The following is a 22,339-nucleotide window of genomic DNA, read 5'->3' on the forward strand; positions in this document are numbered from 1 at the left end:
GGCGCGCCAGCCCCGCCGCGACCGGTGCCGCGGGTAGGGGCGGGGCTATGTGCTAGGCCACGCCTACTTTTAAAGAGCCAGCGAGTCTGTCTGCCCGAAGGGCACCGGCGAGGGCAGAGCTCACCGGCCGCTGCCCGGTCCCGCCTCCCCCAGCGCGGGCACACACCGGCCAGGGCCCGCAGTAACGCCCTGCGCTGGGGACTGTGAGAACAGGGCGGAGCAGTCCCGCGGGGCACCGGGCGCTAGCCGCGGGCCCTTCCCCAGAGGGAACGGACACGGCTCCTCGGGACCGGCAGGCACGGCGGGGGACATGGAGGGCAGGGAGAGAAGGGTCAGTGCACGCCGCGCGGGGCGGGGAGGAACGGGGAGGGAAACGGGAGGAACGGCGGGACCGGCGGCGGCACAACGCGCGTCCTGATTGGCTGGGGCGGCTGCGGCCTCGGGCCTCCCCCTTTCGATTGGCTGAGGCGGCAGCGGCCTGAATCCGCGTTCTGATTGGCTGCGATGGCCGCATCCGTCTGAATCCGCGTTCTGGTTGGCTAAGATGGCCGCATCCTTCTGAATCCGCGTCCTGATTGGCGGAAGCGGACGGGCAGCGGCTCCGTGACAGCCGGCGGTGCCGGGGCTGGCCCGGGCCCGCTCCGGGTCCCGCTCCCGGTCTGGGTCACACGGCGCATCCCGCTCCGTGCCCGGCTCTGCGTCCCGCCCTGTTCCCCGCCCCGCGTCCCGCTCCGTGCCCCGCTTTGTTCCCCGCCCCGCGTCCCACCCGAGTCCTGCCGGTGCTGCTCTCGGTGCCCCGTTCCGTGCCCTGCTCTGTGCCGCGCTCCGTGCCCCGCTCCGTGCCCGTCCCCGTGCCCCGCCGGGCGCAGCTCCAGGCACAGCCCCTGGCCGGGCACCCCGGGATGCAGAGCAGCGAGCCTCCTGCGCCCCGTCACTCTCGGCAAATCCCTGTGCGGGCAGAGCCGTCTGCGGGCCACGTGCGGGGCGAGGCCAGCCGGGCATGCGGGGAGGGAAGCGGCATTTGGGGGCCGGTGACACCGGGCGGCCCCGGGCTGGGCAGCAGCAGGACGTGACGGGATGCTGGGCGGCCCCAGACAGGCGGGGGGATGTGAGCACCGGCAGGGGCAGCGGGGACAGGGCAGGGAGCTCAGTTTTCACCACGAACACACACACACAAAAAAAAAAAACAAACCAGGAAAGCAGAAGTGAGCCCAGACAAAAGGCTGCGTGTGGAGACTAACTCCACTGCGATTAGTCCGGCCGGCGCCACCTGCTTCCATGGAGATGAGAATCTCCCGACACACCAGCCGAATCACGGCTGCCTCCGCACGCTCCTGCTGTGGGGAGGAGACCCTCCTCTTCTTCTTCCTCCTCCACCTCCTCCTCTTCCTCCTCCTCCTCATCCTCCTCACGATGGGAGCCAAGCCTGCAGCCGGCAGATCCTTGGCTGTTGCCACCCACTCTCCTTCCCGTGCCACATCTCACTCTCATCCCTCCCTTTGGGGGCCAGCGGCCTCCTGCCACCCCATCCCCACAGCCACGTAGCTCAACCTCTCCCTCTGCCTTCTTGGGGCAGCCAAGAGCACCCCCTTTCCCAAACCCTCCAACTTCTGGATCACCTGCTCCCCTTCCCACACCACATCCCTTCTCTCTCCCTCCTCTGGCCACCTCCTGCCACCCCCCCGTGGCCTTTCCATCCGCCCCTTTGTGTCGGGTGAACAGCATCCCCCCCAACCCCTCCAATTCCTCTAACATCCCTAATTCCTCTCATCCCATTTTGGGGGAGAGAGGAGTTCTTGACATCAATTCCTACAAGCATTTTGGGGTGCACATGACCTTTCCCACCGCTATGGCGGAGGAGAGCGACGCCCGGCTGGATCTGGGTCTCCTGAGAAGGTCATCCCCTCCTCGGCATCATTCCGTGCGGTCACAGCGCCCCGAAATGAGGGGTGAGGTAGAGAATGAGCCCTGTGCTGCGGGAGGGGACACAATGCAGGGGCAGCGTGGGCACAGGGACCGCTCCCACCCTCAGTCCCCCCACCTCCGACCCCCCCAGGCCGGTACCGAGGGCGGCCCCGGCTCCGGTGGACGGTGCTGCTGCAGCGGGGGGGGCGGTTCGCCGTGCTCGGGCAAGTTGAGGAGGGGGAGGAAGATGAAGGGCGGGCGAGTTAGGAGGAGCTGCTTTGCATCCCTTCACGTCAGCCCTGCCTCATTCCCTCCTTCTTCCTTCCTGCGCACCCAGCGCCGGGCCCGGAGCCGCCGCCGCCGCCCCGCGGAGCCGCCGGTGAGTCCTCACCGGACCCCCCCGCGCCCCTAGAGCCCACCCCGCGGCCCCGCTTCCCGGGGGGGCCCAGCAGCGGGGACACCGCGATGTCGCCGCCCTCGTGCCCCGCGCCGCCGAGACGGGAGCGATGGCGGCGGGAGGCACCGGGAGGAGCGGCGCGGACGGGGGGTCCCGGTCCGCGCCCGGGGCCGCCCCTCCGGGAACCCCCCCGGAACTTTCCCGTGGCCGCGCTCAAACTTTCTCGGCCGGGAAAGTTGCGGGAGGGCGCGGGGCGGGGGCCGTGACCTGTTGCGGGCGGGGGGAGCACCGGGAGGGACCCGCGGCGGGGAGGGATGCTCGGGCGGGCCCCGCACCGCGGCTCCGCTGCCCGGCCCTGCCCCGAGTTCCCTTCCCCGAGTTTCCCGGTGTTTGCGAGCGGCCAGCGGGAGGGGTCCCGGGTGCGGCCCCCCCGTTCGCGGCGGCAAAGTGCTGCGGGGAGTGCGGGGAGACTCTGGGCTCGTCCCGCACCGGGCGGGTTCCGCTCCACCTTCAGCCCCGGAACACCCCGGGATGGCCCCGTGTGGGACCTCCCGGTGCTCCGGGGGGGCTCCGTGGGGACTGGGGGGCCTTTGAGTTCTGTGCCCAAACAAGGGGCCGAGGGGAGCTGTGTGAAAGCCCTCCGGAGCTCTGGCCATAACAGGGTGTGATGGATAAATTAGTTAGAATGAATTAATTAGTTGAGCATTAGGATTTTTCTTGTGAGCAGCTGTGTAGGAAGAGAAGGGTGACCAGGACGAATAGAGGCAGCCTCCCTCCCACATCCCACACCCTGCTCCTGCCCCATATCACAGCCCTGCGTCCTGTGCCACTCTCTGTTCCCCACACCCTGCTCCTGTGTCCCACACCCTGCTCCTGTGTCCCACACCCTGCTCCTGTGTCCCACACCCTCTCCTGCCCCACACCCTGTTCCTGTGTCCTGTACCTCACTCTGTTCCCCACACGCTGCTCCCAGGCTTGCCTTGGTCACTCCTCTAGCCCAGGTTTGAGCTGTCCCCCCCGAGCTGTGGATCCAAGTGGCTCCCACAGGGCACAGCTGGGTGCTGTGGGTGCTGAGGCTGGCCACAGGGTTAAACAAACACATCCTGGGCTGGAGGCAGGCTGCAGGCATGGTCCCAGGGTGGGCAGGCCCTGGCTGGCCGTGGGGAGCAGCAGCTGGGGCAGTGCTGGCTGGGTGTGCCCGTGCCCTGCTGCCACCCTGGTGACAATGTCCTCGCTGCAGGAGCTCTCTGAACAGGCACATCCCCTCGCCTGGGCCCAGCTCCTCTCCCCGAGCAGCTCTGCATCAGTGCCCTCTCTGTGGGTCCCTCCAAAAGGGGAAACAGGAGCTCTGCTGCACCCCAGGACAGCCCCAAACCTGGGGGTGCCTCGCAGTGTCACACACGGGTCCCTGCAGCAGCAGGAGTGGAGCTTCTCTGGTGGTGCAGGTCACGGCTCATCATGTTGTCATTTTGGGCTTGGTTTAATCCCCGAGAAAGTGTTTGTTTTGGGCAGTTTTACTGGGCCATTTTAATTTATCAGCTAGGTTAGGAATCACGGTGTGGAGAGGGAGGAGCAAAGGCACTGTCTGGCTTTGCTCTCTGGCTGGGAATACTGAGGAATCTCCAAAGCAGTGAGTTTGTACCACCAGGAACATGCCAGCAGCACAGCCCATGAGAGAGAGGCAGCCTGCCCTCCTTTATTTCAGTTATTCCTGGTGGAGGAGTCAGCTCCAGCTCAGCCCAGTCTCTGGGCATGTCCCTGGGGGCTGCCAGGCCAGAGCCAGTGCGGGGATGAGGGGCAGCCTTGTGCCAAGGGGGCTTCCTGCTGGGCTGGTGGCCTTCTGCCACCCGCTCCCACATTTGGTTTCCCAAGCCCCATCACGGCCCTGGCTCACAGAGTGCCCCTGTCTGGGCTCAGGTGCCAGCTCCTGGAATGCCCCAGGTGCCTGCTCAGGGCACGTGTGCCATGGAGGTGGGGTGGTGGGGCTGGAGGAATCCTGCAGGATGGCCGGGATGTGCCAGCAGTGCCAGCAGTGCCAGCAGTGCCAGCAGTGCCCAGGCCCATCCTGTGTGCTGCCTGTGGCTAGAGTCCTCAGGGTGAGTCATGCCCTTCCCAAAGGGCTTGGCCTTGGGGACAGAGACTGTGGTCGGTGTTCTCCCTTTGTTCCTCTGTCCCACATTTTCCCCTCAGCCCCCTGCACCCCCTCCCCTCCTCCTCCCTCCCCCGGCTGTGGGTCGCAGTGGGGTTGGTGTGGGAGAAGACCTGGCACAGCCCGTGCCCAGCATGGCTTTCCCTCAGCCCCAGGTCCTGCCCGAGCACAGGGAAATGTGCGTGTCAGAGGGGAAGGAGCTGCTCCTGCCGGGCTGTGGAGGAAGGTCTGTGTTTGTGTATTTGGGGGTCTGTGTGTGCACACCGGGAGGCTGCTCTGCTCGCCTGGCTGCAGCTTCAACAGAGGCCTCTCCCCCAAAGGGAGCAAGCGATGATGAACTTTCTTTCCCAAACTTTAAATGGAAGGAGAGAAGCATGTTTGGACTTTTCCTGGCCTTTCCTTGCAGCTGTCCATCTGTTGTTAGAGAGACAGTCAGGTATTTCTGGTGCAAATTAACAGCAACAATATGCCAGCACCTGTGGGCGGCCCTGCAGTGTCCTGTGCTGTCACCTCCTGGTCCTCAGAGTGTTTGGACAACGTTCCCTGCAAAGTGTCACAGGTTTTAGTTAAAGTGACCAGTGTCTGGGTGCTCTGCTGTGCAGAGCAAAGGCAAACTTGCAGAAAGTTCAGGTGAATCTCCTCCAGACGGGCTCCAGGGGTAATCCAGGCACAATGGGGCGCTGGGAACACTGTGGCTGTGGGAGCAGGGAGGGTGGTGGGACAGGGTACATCCTGTGGCCCTGGAGATTCATCACCAGATCCAACTGAACCAACAGGGATGGGGCAGCCACAGCTTCTCTGGGCAGCCTGTGACAGTTCCCTGCCCTCTGTCGGTCTGATGCCATCCTTCCTGGCACTGCAGGTCCCTGTCCCCAGTGCCTCTCTGGCTCTCTTGGAGCCCCTTTAGGCACTGGAAGGAGCCCTGGGTCACCCTGCAGGCGTCTCCTCTGCAGACACTGGCACAGGCAGGGCCGTGCTGGGCAGTGCAGGCAGAGCGGGCAGGGAGGAGGAGGAAGCAGCACAGAGCCCTGCTCATTGTTTTACTTCCACTTCTCCTCCGTGGGGAGCTGCCTTGTGCCCGGGCAGTGCACGGCCCTGACGTGGAGCTGTGGAACAGGAATTTCCTGGGGCCTGTGGGCGGCAGCTGCCAGCAGCCCGGGGTGGGAGCAGGGTGGGACAGTGAGGGGCTGCTGAGGGGCTGCTCGTGCCTGCACAGAGCCCTCTCTGTCCCTGAGCCCCCCAGCAGGGCCCGGGTCCCTCCCTGGGCACAGCTGGGACTGGCCCCCAGCGCTCAGAGCCACTCCAGGCTGGAGCCCACGTCCTGCCCGTGCTGGGGGTGACCTAGACAAGGAGAACAGGGGGAGGAAGGACGGGCAGAGCTTCCAGAGGAAGAGTGCTCACCACTGCCTCTAAATTTATCTTTCCTGTTTCTCAGCAGCAGCATTGTCTCATGCCCATTCTCTGTGGTGTCAGGCATTCTCCCCTCTCTGCCTCTCTCCTGGCACCCTGTCCCTCTCACCATGTTATCCCGGTTTAACCAGCTCTGTCTCTCCCCTTCTTTTGCTTTCAAGTTTTAATCCTGGTGAGCTCCTGGCTGCTTTTCCTTCCTCTCACCTCTGGTCTGTTCCCACACCCACCATCCCAGGGCCCTCCCCATGTCCCGCAGCACCAGCCTTGCCTTGGGGGTTAACCTGGGGACTGGGCGGTTTCCAGTTGCCCTGAGCTCAGGACTGGAACCCATGAGCAAGCTGGAGAGCAGAGGTGGGAGGTTTGCCTTTGTCCAACCCAGGATGGGCTGCTCTGAAGGGAGAGCTTCTCCTTGGAACCATGGAACCATTTTGGTTTGACAGGACCTTTGAGATCACAGAAACCTCAGGGCAGCCTGGCCTGCTCATCCCAACCTCCCCAAGAGATGCTGCACATGACCAGGCAGATCAGGGACACCCTGGACTGGCTGGGTGGATTGGGGATGCCCTGGACCAGCCTGGCTGGTGGCTGCTGTTGGGAAGAATTGTTTGTGTGGTTAGGATGGATGTTCCAGGGAGCTGCTTCCCTTCCCAGTCAGTCCACAGGGATTGTGAGGTCTCCTTCCTCACAAAGTACTTTCTACTCTGAATCCTGACCCCTCTGCCACCCAAAATGTGGGCATGTTAAACTCCCAACCCAAGCACCTCCCTGCTCCATGGCAGTCAATTCTTTGTTAGTTTATTGAGCCAGCTGAGCGTCGCCCTTGCCAGGCACAGACTGCCCTGCCCTGCTGCTCTGCCCTGGGCTTTGCTGCAGAGCCAGCAGTTTGTCCTTGCTGTGGCCATTCTGTGCTTGCTGTGCACAAAGCCACCGGCCCTAGAAGCATTCAGGTGCTGTGTGGATGTGGCACCCGGGGACAGGTTTTGGTGGTGGCCTCGGCAGTGCTGGGGAGCGGTTGGACTCTGATCTCAGAGGGTTCTTCAGCCCTGGGCTCTCGTGTGCCCGTGGCTGAGGGGACACCAGCTCACTGGGAGCTCACGGCCCTCAGAGGAGCTCTGAGCTGGGGCCAGGAGTGCCCTCTGCTCTCCCAGAGGCAGAGCCGTGGGCAGAGCTGGGCGGGTGTGCCCCGGCACTCTCTGAGTCTCTGCTGGGTCCCTCCATCCGTCCCACCTGCCCTGGCCACCCTGCGTGCCCCCGCAGAGCCCGGCTGGGCATCGCCTGCCGAGAGCTCGCCCAGGCCCGTGCGGGCTCCAGTGTCTGCTTTGGCTTTGTGATTATCAACCAGGCACACATAGAAGGAAATTATTTCAACAGCTGAGTGCAGTGTGTGTTTATGGACTTTCTGGCCGTGAGAAAGAAGGGCTATGTAGATTGGGATGAGAATGGGGAGAGCAAGTGGTACCGACCCCAGGGTGAGCCAGAACCAAGGCAGAGACAGCCCAGCCTCACTGAGACCTTGGGAAATATTAATTAGGATGAGCAAATGGTGCAGATATCCCCACCCTCCTGCTCAGGAGCAGGATTTGCCCACTGCATCTCCCTGCATCACCCAGCCAGCCCTGTCCGAGCCCTGCATGCCAGGCAGGTGACCCATCCCAGTGCCCCCAGTGCCCCCAGCCAGGCTCACCCAGCATTGGCTCTGTCTGCAGGAACAGGACAGCCCCGAGCTGCGGGCAGTGCTCCCAGGGGTGTCAGGTTCTGTCCCTGTGCCCTGTGCAGCCACTCTGGACAGCAGTGCCAGACCCCGTTCTTCCAACTCCTTTGCAAAAGATAAATATGTGTATTTTTGTGTAAAATCCTGGCCTGTGCCCGCAGTCAGCAGCCCTGCAGGACCTTTCACAGCATGATGACACACAAAAGCACACGGGCACTAAGCAGGAATTGCATTTCACCCTGGCCCTGTGGCCAGCAGCCGAGTGCTCTGCTCTGTGGATCTCAGAGGTGCTGGCCATGCAGACACGGTGCTGTGGGGGCAGCAGGCACAGCTGGCTCTGGGCCATAGGGGATGTGTGTCCTCCACACCCGGCTTGGGTCAGCCCTGGGCTGGGAATTCATGAACTGCCACCAGCAGGGACCTTTGTCCGGTGCCTCCTGCTCCATCTGTCCAACCCAGCCTCCCAAACACTCGTCCCTGACCTGCTCAGCTGTGCAGAAAAGGATCCGAAACATTTCCCACCTTGGGGATCTGAAAGTAGAAGTGGTGTTGGCAGCTGTGCAGCTGGGTTTGTTCCCGTGATGGGGACAGTCAGAGAGCCGTGCTGCTGGGCAGTGGGAGTGGGGCACTCCCAGTGGCCGGTCCGGAGCCTGCCCGGGGTGTCAGGGGGCTCGGTGCTCCCCAGCTCCTCCCGTCCCTCCTCCTGCCCTGGTGGGAAGCTCTGGTTGCCTCCCCTGTGTTCCCCCGGGCTCTGTGGAGGTGGCACTCTGTGCGGGTCTGGGCTGTGTGGGCTGAGCTCCACAGCTGCTTCCTTGTGCCGCAGGTGACTCCTGAGCCCCCCTTGCAGGTTCAGCTGTGCCTCGCTCACGGGGACCTTCCCCGGCACTGAGGCACACCAGGGTTGCTGGTGCTGTGCTCGGGGCTGTCCCGGGGGCTGTGGCACACGGGGGCAGTTTCTCCAAGGCAGAACAGGCTCAGAGTCAGGAGCTGGGGGCACAGACACAGCATGGAGTGTCCCTGCCCTGCAGCCCCTCGCCTTCCCAGCACAGCCTCCAGCAGACACACGCGTGGAGGATTACCCGGTTGAGTATTAATTATCGTGCTCAAATTAGCGCCCCTCAGCTGTGATTAACTCATCAGCCAGCCCCGTGCAGGGACAGCGGGCACAGGGAGGGTGGCAGAGCTCAGCAATGCCCGGCTGTGGGGGCACAACACCCCTGGCAGCCCCAGCCCTGCAGGAGCCCTCTCCTCCTGCCTGCATGAGCTGCAGGAGAGCAGTGGGGAGCTGCTTGTGCTGTGCTGGGCCCTGCCGAGGCTCCTGTGTGCTGGGGCTGGGCTCTGAGGGGCAGCATCTGCCCTGTGCAGGGCTCAGGGCTGCTCCTGGGACACTGAGCCTGTCAGCACAGATATTGCTATGGATGAAGGTGCTGTTCACCTTCCTCACTGCCCCCAGCTCTGGCTGGACACCCCTGGTGCCAGGATCTGGGCCAGCCCCGTGTTTCCATTTCTGTGTCCTCGCAGCCCGGCACAGGACAGAGCCTGGGGACACAGGGACAGGCCCAGGAGCCGCTGTCCCGCAGAATGGACGGGCTCCACTCATGGAAATACCAAAACTGGACTGAAATTGTTCCCAAGCATAAGGGCAGTGATGCTCTGGAAAGTAACACCGTCAAGTGAGACCCTTCCCACTGTGGGGATCTTCCCCTGCACCAGAGCAGCTCTTTCACATCCCTTTGTTCCCTTTGGGGTGACAGACGTTTGTACCATTTTGGGTTTTCCTCTTTTACAGCCAGCTGGGCTGCACACACCAGGATGCCTGAGCTCCTCCTGCCTGTGTGTTGCCTCCTCAGAGCTCTGGCCACGTTTATGGCTCTGCCCCAAAGTCCCAGCAGTTTATGATTAACCCCAGGCCTGGGGATGCTGAGCAGGAGCTGTGTCCAGCAGGAGTGATGCCACATGGGCTCAGCCCGGGTGCTTTGGGGTCAGATGGCATCACCTGTTGTCTCTGCCCCACAGGACCTTCTGTCCTGGTGGGCTCCATCTCCAGTGTTTTCGTCCCTCTGGGTGTCAGCTCCCTTTGTCCCACATCCCAGCCCTGCTCTCCCCCTGCACCTTGGTTCATTTTGGGCTGTTTGGACACTTTGGTCCATCTGCACACCCGAGGCTCTGTTAACCCCTGCCACTGCAGAGGATGCCAAAGGAACAGGGGCAGTGCTGGGACTCACAGACGCGGGCAGAAGCCCTGTTGGGTCTTTCCAGGCAAGGCTGGGTGCTGGCAGGGATTTGCAGGGCAAAAGGGGCTGCACCCACGCTTTGCCCTCTGCTCCCCGCAGGGCCCAGCACGGCATCAGGCCCTGGGTTTGCCTCTGCCACAGCCAGCCCTGATCTTTCCCTGCAAGGTTCTGGGGGCTGGCCTGAATTCACACTTGTTCCTGCAGGTTGGTTTGCCTGGGATGTTTGCTCCTTCATTGTCCAGAGGAGCAAACAGCGAGGTGGTGAAGGCAGTCCCGTTGCTGAGTCCCTTTCCTGCTGTCCCCATCTGCGTGTGTGAGTGCTGGGAGCGGGTTTGTCAGTGCCTCGGCGCCTTTCAGGGGCTCCGCAAAGAGCAGATTTATTTTCTGCTATGCTGAGAATTAGCTCCCCTTTCTTCCTCTTCCCTCTGCCCCCGCTGGAAAGAGAGAGAATGCAGGGAAGAAGAAAGGATTTCCATCGCGGCGGTGATTGGCACAGCCCTGAATGAGAGGTCATTCCAGCCGGCTCTTTCTTTTCAGGGCCCTTTTTTCCTGCTCCCTGTATTCAGGCTGGCAGCATTCTTTCTTTTCAAAGCTCCTCTGTCTGTCTCTCTCTTCCCCCTCCTTTATTTTTCATCCCTTTTCTTTACTTTTGCTGTCTTTTCATTCTGTTTTTCTCCACCCCCTTGGGGCTCCATTTTTTTCTTTCCCTTTTCCTCTATTCAGTTCCTTTTTTTCTTCTCGCATCTCTTTTGAATAGCTCGGCTATTTTCGGAGAGGAAAGGGACTGTGCCGGGGAGAAGCCGTTACAGCAAGGAGGAACTTGAAAGTCTTTTCTTTCCCTGTTTATTTCATTTAAAAGCAAAAAATGTTTTCCAAGGCAGAGCCAGGGTTGTGTGTGGAGCCTTTGAAGGCAGGCTGGGACAGCAGCAGGGCTGGGGGCCCTCCCTGCTCCTGGAGAACTCATTTACTGCTGGTCCCAAGCCCCTGCAGCTCCGGGGCTTTGGGCTCCCTGCTGCCTTGCCTGGGGTGCTGCCAGAGGGGGTCCAGGCAGCAGCAGCCCCTCTCCTCAGCTCTCCCCACACCACTTACCTGATCTGAAGGCTCTTGCTGCCTCTGGGCTCATTTGTAGGGATGAGGTAGCCATGATCCCTAAAGGCAGGTCCTGGAGCTCTCTGCTGCAGCACATACCTGCGTGCAGGGGGAATGGAGGGAGGGTTTGTTCAAAGGGGAGTGGGGGGCTCACGCAGGGAGCCTGTGAGGACATGTGGCATGTGCCAGGTGTGCAGGGGCCAGCTGTGCAGGGGCCAGCCGTGCAGGTGCCCCTCGGTCATGCCCAGTCCCTGCACTCAGAGCAGAGGGACACAAGGTGCCAGGCTCCCCAGAGGAGTCACAGGAGGGGTCTCACACGCCTCCCCAGGGCCTCGGGGGTCCCGTGGCTCTGAGGAAAGCCCTCACCCAGCAGGTGAGGCTGGGCCCATCACTGGTGCCACCAGAGCTCGGCTCGCTGTCCCTGCTGTCCCCTGCTGCCCTGGTGCCATGCTCTGGGAGGGCAGAAGGGCTGGAAGAGCAGGCCTGGAGCTCTGCAAATATAGGGAGGAGGTGTTGAGCCCTGTGGCACAGCAGCAGCTTGGGAAGGCAGGTGGGGCCCAGAAGAATCCCCTTCCCAAATGCTGCCTGCCTGGGCACCACTCTGGGCGTGAACCATCGGTGCAGCTTTATGGGGCTTTGGTGCGCTGTTGATGCAACTTTGGTGAGGTTTTGGTGAGGTTTTGGTGCACCTTTGAGTGCTCACAGACCATCCCTGGCTAGAGCAGAACAGTGGCTCCGGCATTTGCTCTGGCTCAGCCCATACAAAGTCCCCAAAGGGACTTCCCAGAGCAGGGATAGTGCTGGTGGCCACCGGCCTGCTCCAGTGGCCTCCTGGCTGTGCCACAGCACAGGGGTGCCATGGAAGGGGCCTGGCTGTGCCACAGCACAGGGGTGCCATGGAAGGGACCTGGCACTCAGGGGTGCCATGGAAGGGACCTGGCTGTGCCACAGCACAGGGGTGCCATGGAAGGGACCTGGCTGTGCCACAGCACAGGGGTGCCATGGAAGGGACCCCGAGTCAGAGCCAGGCTCCTTCCCTGCCCCTTCACCGCCCTCAGGAGCAGCCTGCCTTCCTCCCCTCTTTCCCTTACCCCCTGCCCCAATGGATGCAGTCAGGACTCTGGCTTTCAGGAAGCACCTTTCCCACATGGATTGTGGTCTCCCCTTGTTTTGCCATAACACAGAATCTGAGGGTGATCTGCTGATTTCCGTGCTGGCTGTGTTAGGATCATGGAGTCAGGGATTCCCACATCTGTAGGGACCTCGGGGATCACCTGTCCAGTCTTTTCTGGGAAAAGTCCAGACTGGCTCAGAGGGGCTGCAGGTCAGGGCTGTCAGGGGCTGCAGGAGGGTGGCAGGGCACTGTCACCCCACTGTCCTTGGCCACCTTTGGGGTGTGGGCTTCGGGAGGGCAGAGCGGGGCCAGGGCCTGTGGTTAATTAAACAGATCATTCCTTTAAAGTGAGATTCAAATAATTGTAACCCTGAGATAGAGAAGGCATTGGAGGAGATGAAATGGGAGAGAGAGAGAAAGGAAGCAAAGGACAGAGGTTCAGAATCGAGAGGGAGATTAGGAGAGAGATGAAAGAGAGAGGAGAAAGATAAGAGGGAGAGAGGGGACAGATCTCGGCGCGAGATGGGCGTTGCCAGGGAAACGGGAAGAATGAGGGAGCAACTGGAGGGATGGAGGAGCAGAGGATACGGGGGGTGGGGAGCGAGGGATGGAGCAGCCGAGGGATGGAGGAGCAGAGGGATGGAGGGGCAGAGGGATGGAGGGGCAGAGGGATGGAGGAATAGAGGGATGGAGGAACAGAGGGATGGAGGGGCAGAGGGATGGAGGAACAGAGGGATGGAGGGGCAGAGGGATGGAGGAACAGAGGGATGGAGGGGCAGAGGGATGGAGGAACAGAGGGATGGAGGAACAGAGGGATGGAGGGGCAGAGGGATGGAGGAACAGAGGGATGGAGGGGCAGAGGGATGGAGGGGCAGAGGGATGGAGGAGCAGAGGGATGGAGGAGCAGAGGGATGGAGGGACAGAGGGATGGAGGAGCAGAGGGATGGAGGGGCAGAGGGATGGAGGGACAGAGGGATGGAGGAGCAGAGGGATGGAGGGGCAGAGGGATGGAGGGGCAGAGGGATAAAGCCCCGGTGTCAGAAGGAGGAAAAGGGGGATTTCCAGCAGAACAGGAAGCAGGAGTGGAGTGTCCCAGCTGAGCACAGGTGCCTGTGTGCTGGGAAGAGCATTTGGGATGGCAGCTCTGTCCCCCTGCAGTGAGCAGCTGCAGCGCCTGCTGCTGTCCTTAGCCTGACCCGCTCACTCCAGTGCCAGGGCTGGATCCCAGCTCCCTGGGCGGAAAATGGAGGAACCAGGCAGCTCTGTGCTCATCGCACTTTTGTTCTGCAGCACTGGGGACCTCTGGTTATTTGAAACCATTCCCTTTTCCCTCCCAGTCAGAGTTTGCCAACCACCATCCATTTTCAAAGGTGCAAATATTCACCTCTGACGGATGGACACGGTGATCAGAGTGAGAATATCCCGGTTCCGTGGAATGTTTACTGAAAACATTTCCAGCATCCCTCTGCAAACCCCAGGCTGTGTCCTTTGTTTTGTGAAGCCAAAGCCCCCAGAGACTGCTCTTCCTGCACCCAGAAGCGCTTCAGGGACACTGTGGTGTCACTGGCTGGAGACTGTGGCTCTCTGAGCCACTGACAGTGGAGGTTTCTTTTTTCTGGAGAAGTTTTCCTTAAAACAAAAGTTTTCCCTTAAAAATGCAGTTTGTCAGTATCTGGTGTGAAGGCGCTGACTGAATTTAAACAGGTATTTGTTTTCTGTGGCTCCTGCCTGTTTCTTAGAGCTTTGGCTCATTTTTACAGCAGTTCCTCTGTATCAGGGTCAGTTCTGGGGCAAGAAGTTCCAGTTTCAGTTCTGCCATGGTGTGTGGAGCCACTCTGTGGGTCAGCCCCTGGCACACACCAGCAACACAGAGCCAGGGCCAGCAGTGCAGCCAAGGTGACCCCCAAATCCCTGGGCTGGGGCAGGACAGACATGCTGGGTCAGGTTTAAGAATAATTTTAGTTGTGATTTTCAGGAAAACAACATTTTTCTTTTTGGAATTGTGGGGGGTTGAGCAGCTTTATGTGAAATCTGCAGGCAAGATGAAAGCCTGTTTTCCCCTTTATTAAATTTAAATGAAGGCTGCTTTTGAGAAAGAAAGGAAAATAAAATCAAAGGTTTTCTCACAAATATCAGATCCATTATCAACCATTTTCTGGTAAAAAGTCTTGAACAGTTTTACTCCCCCCTTCCGCAGTGAGAACCCTGAATGCCCAGGGTCTCACTTTGTCCTGGGGCTCGATCCTGTGCCTTGGGAGCTTTTCCTCCAAGGTTGGCACCACCAACCACATCTGTGCCCAGGGAACCTCCCAGGCACTGGGAGCAGAGGGGCTGCAGGAGGGTCCTGCAGAGAGCCCTGCAGTGGGGTCCTGCAAGGGGAGCCCTGCAATGGGGCCTTGCAATGGGGGTCCTGCAATGGGAGCCCTGCAATGGGGCCTTGCAATGGGGGTCCTGCAATGGAGCCCTGCAATGGGAGCCCTGCAATGGGGCCCTGCAATGGGGCCCTGCAATGGGGCCCTGCAATGGGGCCTTGCAATGGGGGTCCTGCAGAGAGCCCTGCAATGGGGGTCCTGCAGAGAGCCCTGCAATGGGGCCCTGCAATGGGCCCTGCAGTGGGGTCCTGCAATGGGAGCCCTGCAATGGGGGCCCTGCAATGGGGCCCTGCAATGGGGCCCTGCAGTGGGGTCCTGCAATGGGGGTCCTGCAATGGGGCCCTGCAATGGGGGTCCTGCAATGGGGGTCCTGAAATGGGGGTCCTGCAGAGAGCCCTGCAATGGGGGCCCTGCAATAGGAGCCCTGCAATGGGGCCCTGCAATGGGCCCTGCAGTGGGGTCCTGCAATGGGAGCCCTGCAATGGGGGCCCTGCAATGGGGCCCTGCAATGGGGCCCTGCAATGGGGCCCTGCAGTGGGGTCCTGCAAGGGGCTAGCCATGAGCAAGTCCTAAATGTCCTCTGTCCCATGGCACCGGGCTTGTCAGGCGGCCTGGGAAGCTGTGCAGGGGTCGGGTGACACAAACTGCTGCAGGTGCCAGCACTGGCACTGGGCACTGGCACTGCCCTGCCCCTGCCAGGCTGGGTGGGACAGAGCCCTGGCAGCAGGGTGGGCTCCTCACACCTGCTGGGGGAGAGCTCAGATGTAAATCAGTCCCTAAACCCTTTGGGTTTGGGTTCTGGGCCTCCCTTCCCTGCAGAAATGGTTGGTGAATGCTGCTGCCCCTGGGCTGGTGAGGGGAGCTGGGAGTGGAGCCAGGTGGCAAGCAAGGGTCACTAATTGGTCACTAATTGGTCACTAACTCTTTCCTGGAGGCTGTGGGGCAGCTGGGGCCGTGCTCGCTCCCAGAGCTGCTCCTGGGGCCGTGGCTTGGGTGGCTCTGGAGCTGTGAGTGCTCCTTTAGCTCAGACCCTTTCAGGTCTCAGGTGTTACAGGCAAACCTGTGGGTGCCAAGGTGAGGCTCCTGTGGACCAGATGAAATGTTTCCATGATGCCCAGCTGAGGATTTACCAGGCTCTTATCTCTAGAGTGGTGGTGCTGGCCGAGGGGCCGGGTGGGGTGGCACAAGGCTTGGGCAGGTGGGTGAAACTGAGGGAGGTAAAACAGCAAAGGGAAGGGAAACATGTCCACAGCACTTAGCCTGGTGGCTGGAAAATCTGAATCCAGCAAGGAATGTGCTGGGAGTGGAGGGCCTGGAGTGCAGATGCTGCTGCCACAGGGACCCGGAGAGAAAGAAGTGAGTATTTGGGGAGCTAATCATGGAGCAAGACAGGAAAAAAGAAGTAAAATAGCACCAAGAAGTGAAAGCCATGGAAAAAACCTACTGTGAGTGAGCAGGTGGTGAGTGAGGAGCTGGTGGAGGCTCTGAGGGGCAGCCAGTGCAAGGAAGGGCAGGGTCTGCAGGATGTGCCAGGGCAGAGCCTGGATCTTCCCAGATGTGTTGGGAAACACGGGAGGAGAGGTTGCACCAAAACTAAACCTTGTAGTGGGAGGAGAAATGAAGAAAGAACCCCAAATTTCACAACCCCAGAGATGAGAGCCAGCAGGCACCAGTGCTGGCCCAGGTGCACCGAGGGGGAGGTGGGTGAGTGGGCTGTGAGCTGGGCAAGGGTGGCAGGGAGGGCAATGAGCCCGGGGAGCCGAGCCTGGCCCGGAGGGCTGCCCTGGAGAGCTGCGGGTCACTGAGGCTGGAGGAGGGTTTGGTTCCCAGCAGCGGCACGGAGGGGCCCTGAGCGCGGGTGACCCGCTGCGGGTGCAGGCACCGGGCAGGAGGAGCAGGAGGAGCCGCTGTCCCCGCCGGTGTCCCTGCTGCGGACTGGAGCCCCTGCGGGGCCCCGGGCACGGTGCTGCTCGGTGATGGGCCCGGGGCTGTGCCCAGGTGCAGCGGGGCTGGCAGCGCTCTGCGGGCGGTGTCCCGGGGCAGCCGGAATACGTGACCACCCCTCAGGGCCGGAGCGTTGGGAAATGGTGAAATGGTGAAATGGTGTTTCCAGCTGCCGTGGCGAGTCCCGGGGCGCGGACAGGGAAGTGAGAGCGGGAAGTGCAGCGGTGCCTGCCCTGTTCCTGCTCCCCGGTGCTGTTTGTGCAGCTGCGGCTCCGGGCGAGCCTCCTGCAGCGTGTGCCGGGCTCCAGGGCGCGATGGACACAAGTGCGGAGAGGTTTGTGCAGCGCAGGCTTCGCCTTTCCTGCTGAGAGGGCAGCTCGGCCCCTTCCCGGTGCCCAGAGCAGGAATCCACGCTTACTTTCCCCTAAAAGCCTCTGGTTTGGGGTGGCTGTAAGGTTCTTTGGTACTGCTCTGGGGAACATGTGGGTGCGTTGTTCTCGTCTCGTGGGGCTCGTTTTGGGGGGCAGAGACCCAGCGCCGTGCTGGGGGGCCACTGACCCCTCTGCCCTGCTGGGCTCGTGGGGACAGCAGCCGTGTCCCCTCTGCCGGGTCCCCTCTGCCGTGTCCCCTCTGCCGTGTCCCCTCTGCCTGCGAGGGGAAGGGGGTCGCAGCTGGCGGGGTGCGGCCCCGGGGCTGCTCCGTGCCCGCCAGCTGCCGCCTCCCTGACTGATCGCTCTTCTTCCTCCCAGCCCTCCTCCTCTTCCCGCCGCCGCCCTCCCCCACTCCGTGCTTTGTTTCGCTGCCTCCGCACTCGTCCTCCCCTCATCCCCTTCCTTCTTCTCCTCCTCCTCCCACCCCCATCCTCTTCCTCTCCATGTCCCCGTGCCGCTGCCCCTCCCCTCCGCTGTGTCCGTGCCCGCAGGGGAAGGAAGGGGTGCCCGGGCACACGGGGTCCCTGGCTGAGACCTTCCCCCGGCAGCTCCAGCCTGGGCAGGGTCCCCTCCCCGGCTCCCCCTGACCCGGGGCCAGGAGCCCCCAGTGCTGTGCTCAGTGCCAGCCCCCGGTGGCCCAGCAGATGGGAGGGAGCTGAGGAGGGACCCGGTACCCCAGATGTCTGCGGGCAGCCAGGCCCCTGTGGTTGGTGTTGCTCCCCTTCTCTGTCTCTTCTCACACTGGTTTGGACCTTCCCCATCCCATCCCTTTCTCCATCCCTGCCACGTGCTGTGCCTGGTGTTTGGGGGCACAGGGCAGTGGCATGAGGGGACACTTCTGGGGTGGGCAGGAGCAGGAGCTGCCTGCAGCACCTGGAGGCCGATGTCCCCGGCCATACTCAGTGTCCCTCTGGTCGACCTGGCTGCAGGGATGCTGCCCTGCACTGTGGGGCTTCCCTTCTCCAAAGTGGAGGTGCATCCCACGATCTCCTCATGCTCTGGGGTTCTCCTGGGACTGTGACAGGATCTGGCTCAGAATTTATCCCTGTTTTACCTCCCCCGCAAGATTTCTTTGTTGTAGCTGCAGGAATAATTGTATTTAGGAGAACACTCCTTCAGCAGGAGGAAGCAGCAACTCCTGGCTGTCCCCGCTGGGGAGGGTGCTGTGGTGGCACTGGGAGCCCCAGGGTGAGCATGCCAGCCTCCAGGGCTGAGCCAGCACAGCCCTGCCTGTGCCAGCCCCGCTGCCAGGCTGTGGGGCTGGCTCTGGTGGGTCTGGGCACCGTCCCGTCCCTCGTGCTCCCTGTGCTGTTGCTGCTTCTGCCGGGGCTCAGAGCCACACTCAGCTGTGACCAGTTCCCAAACTGCTGGGTTCCCTGGAGTCACTCTAGGGGCCTGAGGGCATGCGAGCAGCCAAACTAACAGCCCATCCGGAGAGGCTGACACTGGGCACGGATCCCAGCTTCCCTCCTCGCCCCAACCCTACAGTGGGAACCCCTGGGGCCGCCTGTGTCCCCACATCCTGGGCTGGGTGGTGCTGGGGACCCGGCTGGCATCACCTCTGTGGGGCTGGGGTTCCCTGGGGAGGGCAGTGAGGGCTGGCTGAGCCCCTGTGGCACGGTGTCTGTGCTGGTGGGTGCCAGGGGCTCAGGGCTGTGTCTCTCCCTCTCAGCCATGACAGCGTAGGCCGGCGGCGAGAGATGGATCGGTTCAGCGAGTGCGGGACGCAGACGGACGCCGTGGTGGTGCTGTCCCTGGCGCAGGCTGCCGTCCTGGGCCTGGTGTCCGACAATGAGCTGCTCGGCGCCACCGTCACCCCCACTGGCTTCTTCCCGGGGCTGGCCGGGGAGCAGCTGGACAATGCCACCATGGAGCCGGGGGAGCCTGAGGGTGAGGAGCAGGCGCCTGGGGATGGGCAGGACGAGGACGCCCTGGAAGCAGACTCCTCCCTGGAGAAGCATGCCCGGAGGAGGAAGAGGCCGCCTGTGAGGCTGATGCCCAAGGTCAAGAGCGAGAAGGCAGAGGTGGAGGCTGAGCCGCCGTACAGCGCGTCGGTGCCCGGGGACGAGGAGGGCGAGGGGCAGCATGGCCACGCGCCGCAGCCCCCAGAGCCCAGCCAGGAGCCGGCAGTGCAGAGCGGGGCCGTGAAGATGATCGACCTGGGCACCTTCAGCAGGAAGCCGCGGCGGCTGCGGCACCTGCGCCGGCACCGGGAGCTGGAGGGCGGCGAGCGCCGGCACCGGGAGCTGGAGGGCGGCGAGCGCCGGCGCAGGGCAGCGACCTGGCCGGCGGCACCGGGGGGGCCCCGCAAACCGCGGGCACCTTCGAGGCGGGGGCCCCGTCCCCCGGGGAGGCCGAGGCCCCTGCGCCGCGTCCCCCGAGCAGGTGAAGAGCGAGCAGGGCTGTGTCTGGCAGGAGCCGGGGGAGCTGGAGGCGGCCGGCGGCACCAGCGAGCACAGCAGGAAGGCGCAGCTGGACCGGCTGGACATCAACGTGCAGATCGATGACTCCTACCTGGTGGAGGCGGGCGACCGCCAGAAGCGCTGGCAGTGCCGCATGTGCGAGAAGTCCTACACCTCCAAGTACAACCTGGTGACCCACATCCTGGGCCACAACGGCATCAAGCCCCACTCCTGCCCGCACTGCAACAAGCTGTTCAAGCAGCCCAGCCACCTGCAGACCCACCTGCTGACCCACCAGGGCACGCGGCCCCACAAGTGCGGGGTGTGCAGCAAAGCCTTCACGCAGACCAGCCACCTGAAGCGGCACATGCTGCTGCACACCGACATCAAGCCCTACAGCTGCCGCTTCTGCGGCCGCGGCTTCGCCTACCCCAGCGAGCTGAAGGCGCACGAGGTGAAGCACGAGAGCGGGCGCTGCCACGTGTGCGTGGAGTGCGGCCTGGACTTCTCCACGCTCACCCAGCTGAAGCGGCACCTGGCCACGCACCAGGGCCCCACGCTCTACCAGTGCCTGGAGTGCAGCAAGTCCTTCCACTACCGCAGCCAGCTGCAGAACCACATGCTGAAGCACCAGAACGTGCGGCCCTTTGTCTGCACCGAGTGTGGCATGGAGTTCAGCCAGATCCACCACCTCAAGCAGCACTCGCTCACGCACAAGGTAGGGGCTCAGGCTCCTCTGGGGTGCTGCCCTCATCGTGCCCCCCAGAGGAGATGTGCCAGCTCTGCATGTGGGTGCTGGTGGAGGGGAGTGTCCCAGCAGCCCCAGTCTTGGGGGGAGGTGGGTGGTGCAGGTGGGCAGTAGCACCTGTGGCTGGCATTAGCTGGGGTCTCTCACATGCAGTGAGGGGGTCCCTGGGACCCAGCCCCTGCCCTTCTGGGGGTTCCCTTCCTCAGGGAGGGAGTTTCAGACCTGCTGCAGGGTAACCTGGAGCTGTCACAGCCCCTCTGGGCAGGCTGTGTGTGGGTGCTTGCCCTTTTCCTTGGGCTCATTAATGGGCAGCAATTGGGCTGAGCCCCAGAGCAGAGCTGGCACTCAGCTGCACCTACAGAGCCTGTCCAGCCCCCACCCACAGCCCCTGCACATCGCTGGGCTCAGGCCAGGCTGGGCTCTCAGATACACCCCGTGCTGTGCTCAGCACAAGGAGCTCATCCCTTGCCCGTGGGGTCCCTTCTCCGCTCCTGGCACCCCTCGTGTGCCCCGGTGCCAGGGGTCTGCCCGAGCTCTCCCCCCGGCAGGGCGTGAAGGAGTTCAAGTGCGAGGTGTGCGGGCGGGAGTTCACCCTGCAGGCCAACATGAAGCGGCACATGCTGATCCACACCAGCGTCCGGCCCTACCAGTGCCACATCTGCTTCAAGACCTTCGTGCAGAAGCAGACGCTCAAGACCCACATGATCGTGCACTCGCCTGTGAAGCCCTTCAAGTGCAAGGTACCGGTGGGGCTGGGGCTGGTGGAGCTGGGGTGTGAGAGCTCAGGTCCTGCTGTGCTGTGCCCACAGCAGTCTGGCCAGGCTGAGCCTTCGGGCATGGAAGCAGCTTTGTGATGCCTCCCCTGCTCACTTGGGCATGGAATATCTGCTCCAAGCTGTGATGGGAGCGTTGCTGCTGCTGAATGACAACCAGTGCCTCTCTCTGACCAGTGTTGGATGCTCTGGAGCTCCCAGCAGCACCAACACTGCATCCCCACACAGAGCGGGAGGAGGGAGGGAGCCCCATTGCTCTGGGCAGGAGCCAGGAGGGGCTGCAGGAGGGCAGCAGCCCCGTTACTCTTGTGGAGCCCCAGGGCTCTGTGCTGCAGAGCCCTGGCCAGCTCGGGTGACCGTGGGCTCGCTGCCGGCAGGTCTGCGGCAAGTCCTTCAACCGCATGTACAACCTGCTGGGGCACATGCACCTGCACGCCGGCAGCAAGCCTTTCAAGTGCCCCTACTGCTCCAGCAAGTTCAACCTGAAGGGCAACCTCAGCCGGCACATGAAGGTCAAGCACGGGGTGATGGACATCAGCCTGGACAGCCAAGGTGGGTCACCAGCGCGGGCTGGTCACCGTGACTGCCCTGGAGCCGGGCTGGGCCGTGCTGCCTGAGGCAGGTTCACGTCTTCTCTCCCAAGATCCAGCAGGGCTGTGGCTCCCGGGGAGTTTTGGGCTCCAGGCCCGGGGAGCGGGGAGCTGCTGGCCCCAGCCCTCCCCGCAGGTCCCTCACCGCGTGTCCCTGTGCTGACTCCTAGATGCCATGATGGAGCTGGCTGGGGCTGATCACACCGAGCTGGATGGCCAGCAGGAGATGGATGACTTCGAGGAGGAGAACTCTTACAGCTACGGGGCTGTGGGCAACCCCCCAGACGAGCACACGCTGGCCGAGCAGGCCATGAAGGAGATGGCCTACTACAACATGTTGTAGCCCAGGCTGGCGGGGCTGTGGGGGCTTGGTGGGGTTAAGAGGGACTGCGGCACCCAGCCAGGCCCCCCAGAGCTGGAGGGATGGCTTCCACTGGGCTTGAGGAATACAGGGATGTCCAGAAGACTCTGCTGGACCTGCCTTGGCTCTGCTGCTGCCCCCCTGCCTCTGCCTGCACCCTGCACCTGGTGACTTGAAGCTGCAGGCAGGGGAGGCATGACCCAGCAGATCACTGAAAGAGTAAGGATGGAAGGGGCTGCTGTGGAGCAAGATGATGAGCATCACTAATTATTCTACCTCCTGGGTCCCCCCTCTCTGCACAGGGGTTCCCCTGACGGGCAGAAGCCCCTGCCCGCATGAGGAGGTGGGTTTGCATTTCCCACTCACCCCGGGGCTCTCAGCCCTGTGCCAGGCCGTGGGATGCAGAACAGAGTATTTTCATAGAAGCTCAGGGCGCAGTCAGCGCCCACAGCTCTGGGCCTGGAGCTGCAGCCAGCGGTGGAGCAGGGGGAGGCAAACCCAGCCCAGCCCCAGCAAATGATGGTATTTTGAAAGTAATTTATTTTTTTCAGATGTGCCGCGTGGTTGGTTTTATCTTTTCACTGAGTTCAGTTCCCTTCAACCAATGTGCTTTGTAAACCCGTGTAAGCTGTGTGGTCTGTGTGGGAACAGGGGGTTGTGAGGGGCTGAGGACCAGAGCGGGGTCCTGGGCAGAGGAAGAGGCACCCCC

General features: G+C 62.4%; 1 protein-coding gene and 1 long non-coding RNA gene across 2 annotated transcripts; one reads left to right on the forward strand and one right to left on the reverse strand.

Moving 5' to 3' along the window:
* Nucleotides 1-318: 318 nt before the first annotated feature.
* On the forward strand, nucleotides 319-22,253 carry ZNF710 (zinc finger protein 710). Its single transcript, XM_054516226.1, has 7 exons — nucleotides 319-331; nucleotides 2,243-2,284; nucleotides 18,429-18,962; nucleotides 19,009-19,876; nucleotides 20,455-20,646; nucleotides 21,057-21,231; nucleotides 21,440-22,253. The coding sequence occupies exons 3-7, from the start codon at nucleotides 18,457-18,459 to the stop codon at nucleotides 21,610-21,612; spliced, it is 1,914 nt and encodes a 637-aa protein (XP_054372201.1). The 5' UTR covers nucleotides 319-331; nucleotides 2,243-2,284; nucleotides 18,429-18,456; the 3' UTR covers nucleotides 21,613-22,253.
* LOC129046816 (uncharacterized) lies at nucleotides 1,207-1,874 on the reverse strand. The gene is made up of 2 exons (XR_008508593.1): nucleotides 1,837-1,874; nucleotides 1,207-1,426 (listed from the first exon to the last, which is right to left on the reverse strand). It is a non-coding gene; the product is annotated as an uncharacterized LOC129046816 (long non-coding RNA).
* Nucleotides 22,254-22,339: the final 86 nt, after the last annotated feature.

The sequence above is a fragment of the Molothrus ater genome, chromosome 13 (genome assembly GCF_012460135.2).
Source record: "Molothrus ater isolate BHLD 08-10-18 breed brown headed cowbird chromosome 13, BPBGC_Mater_1.1, whole genome shotgun sequence".
Taxonomy (NCBI): Eukaryota; Metazoa; Chordata; class Aves; order Passeriformes; family Icteridae; genus Molothrus; species Molothrus ater.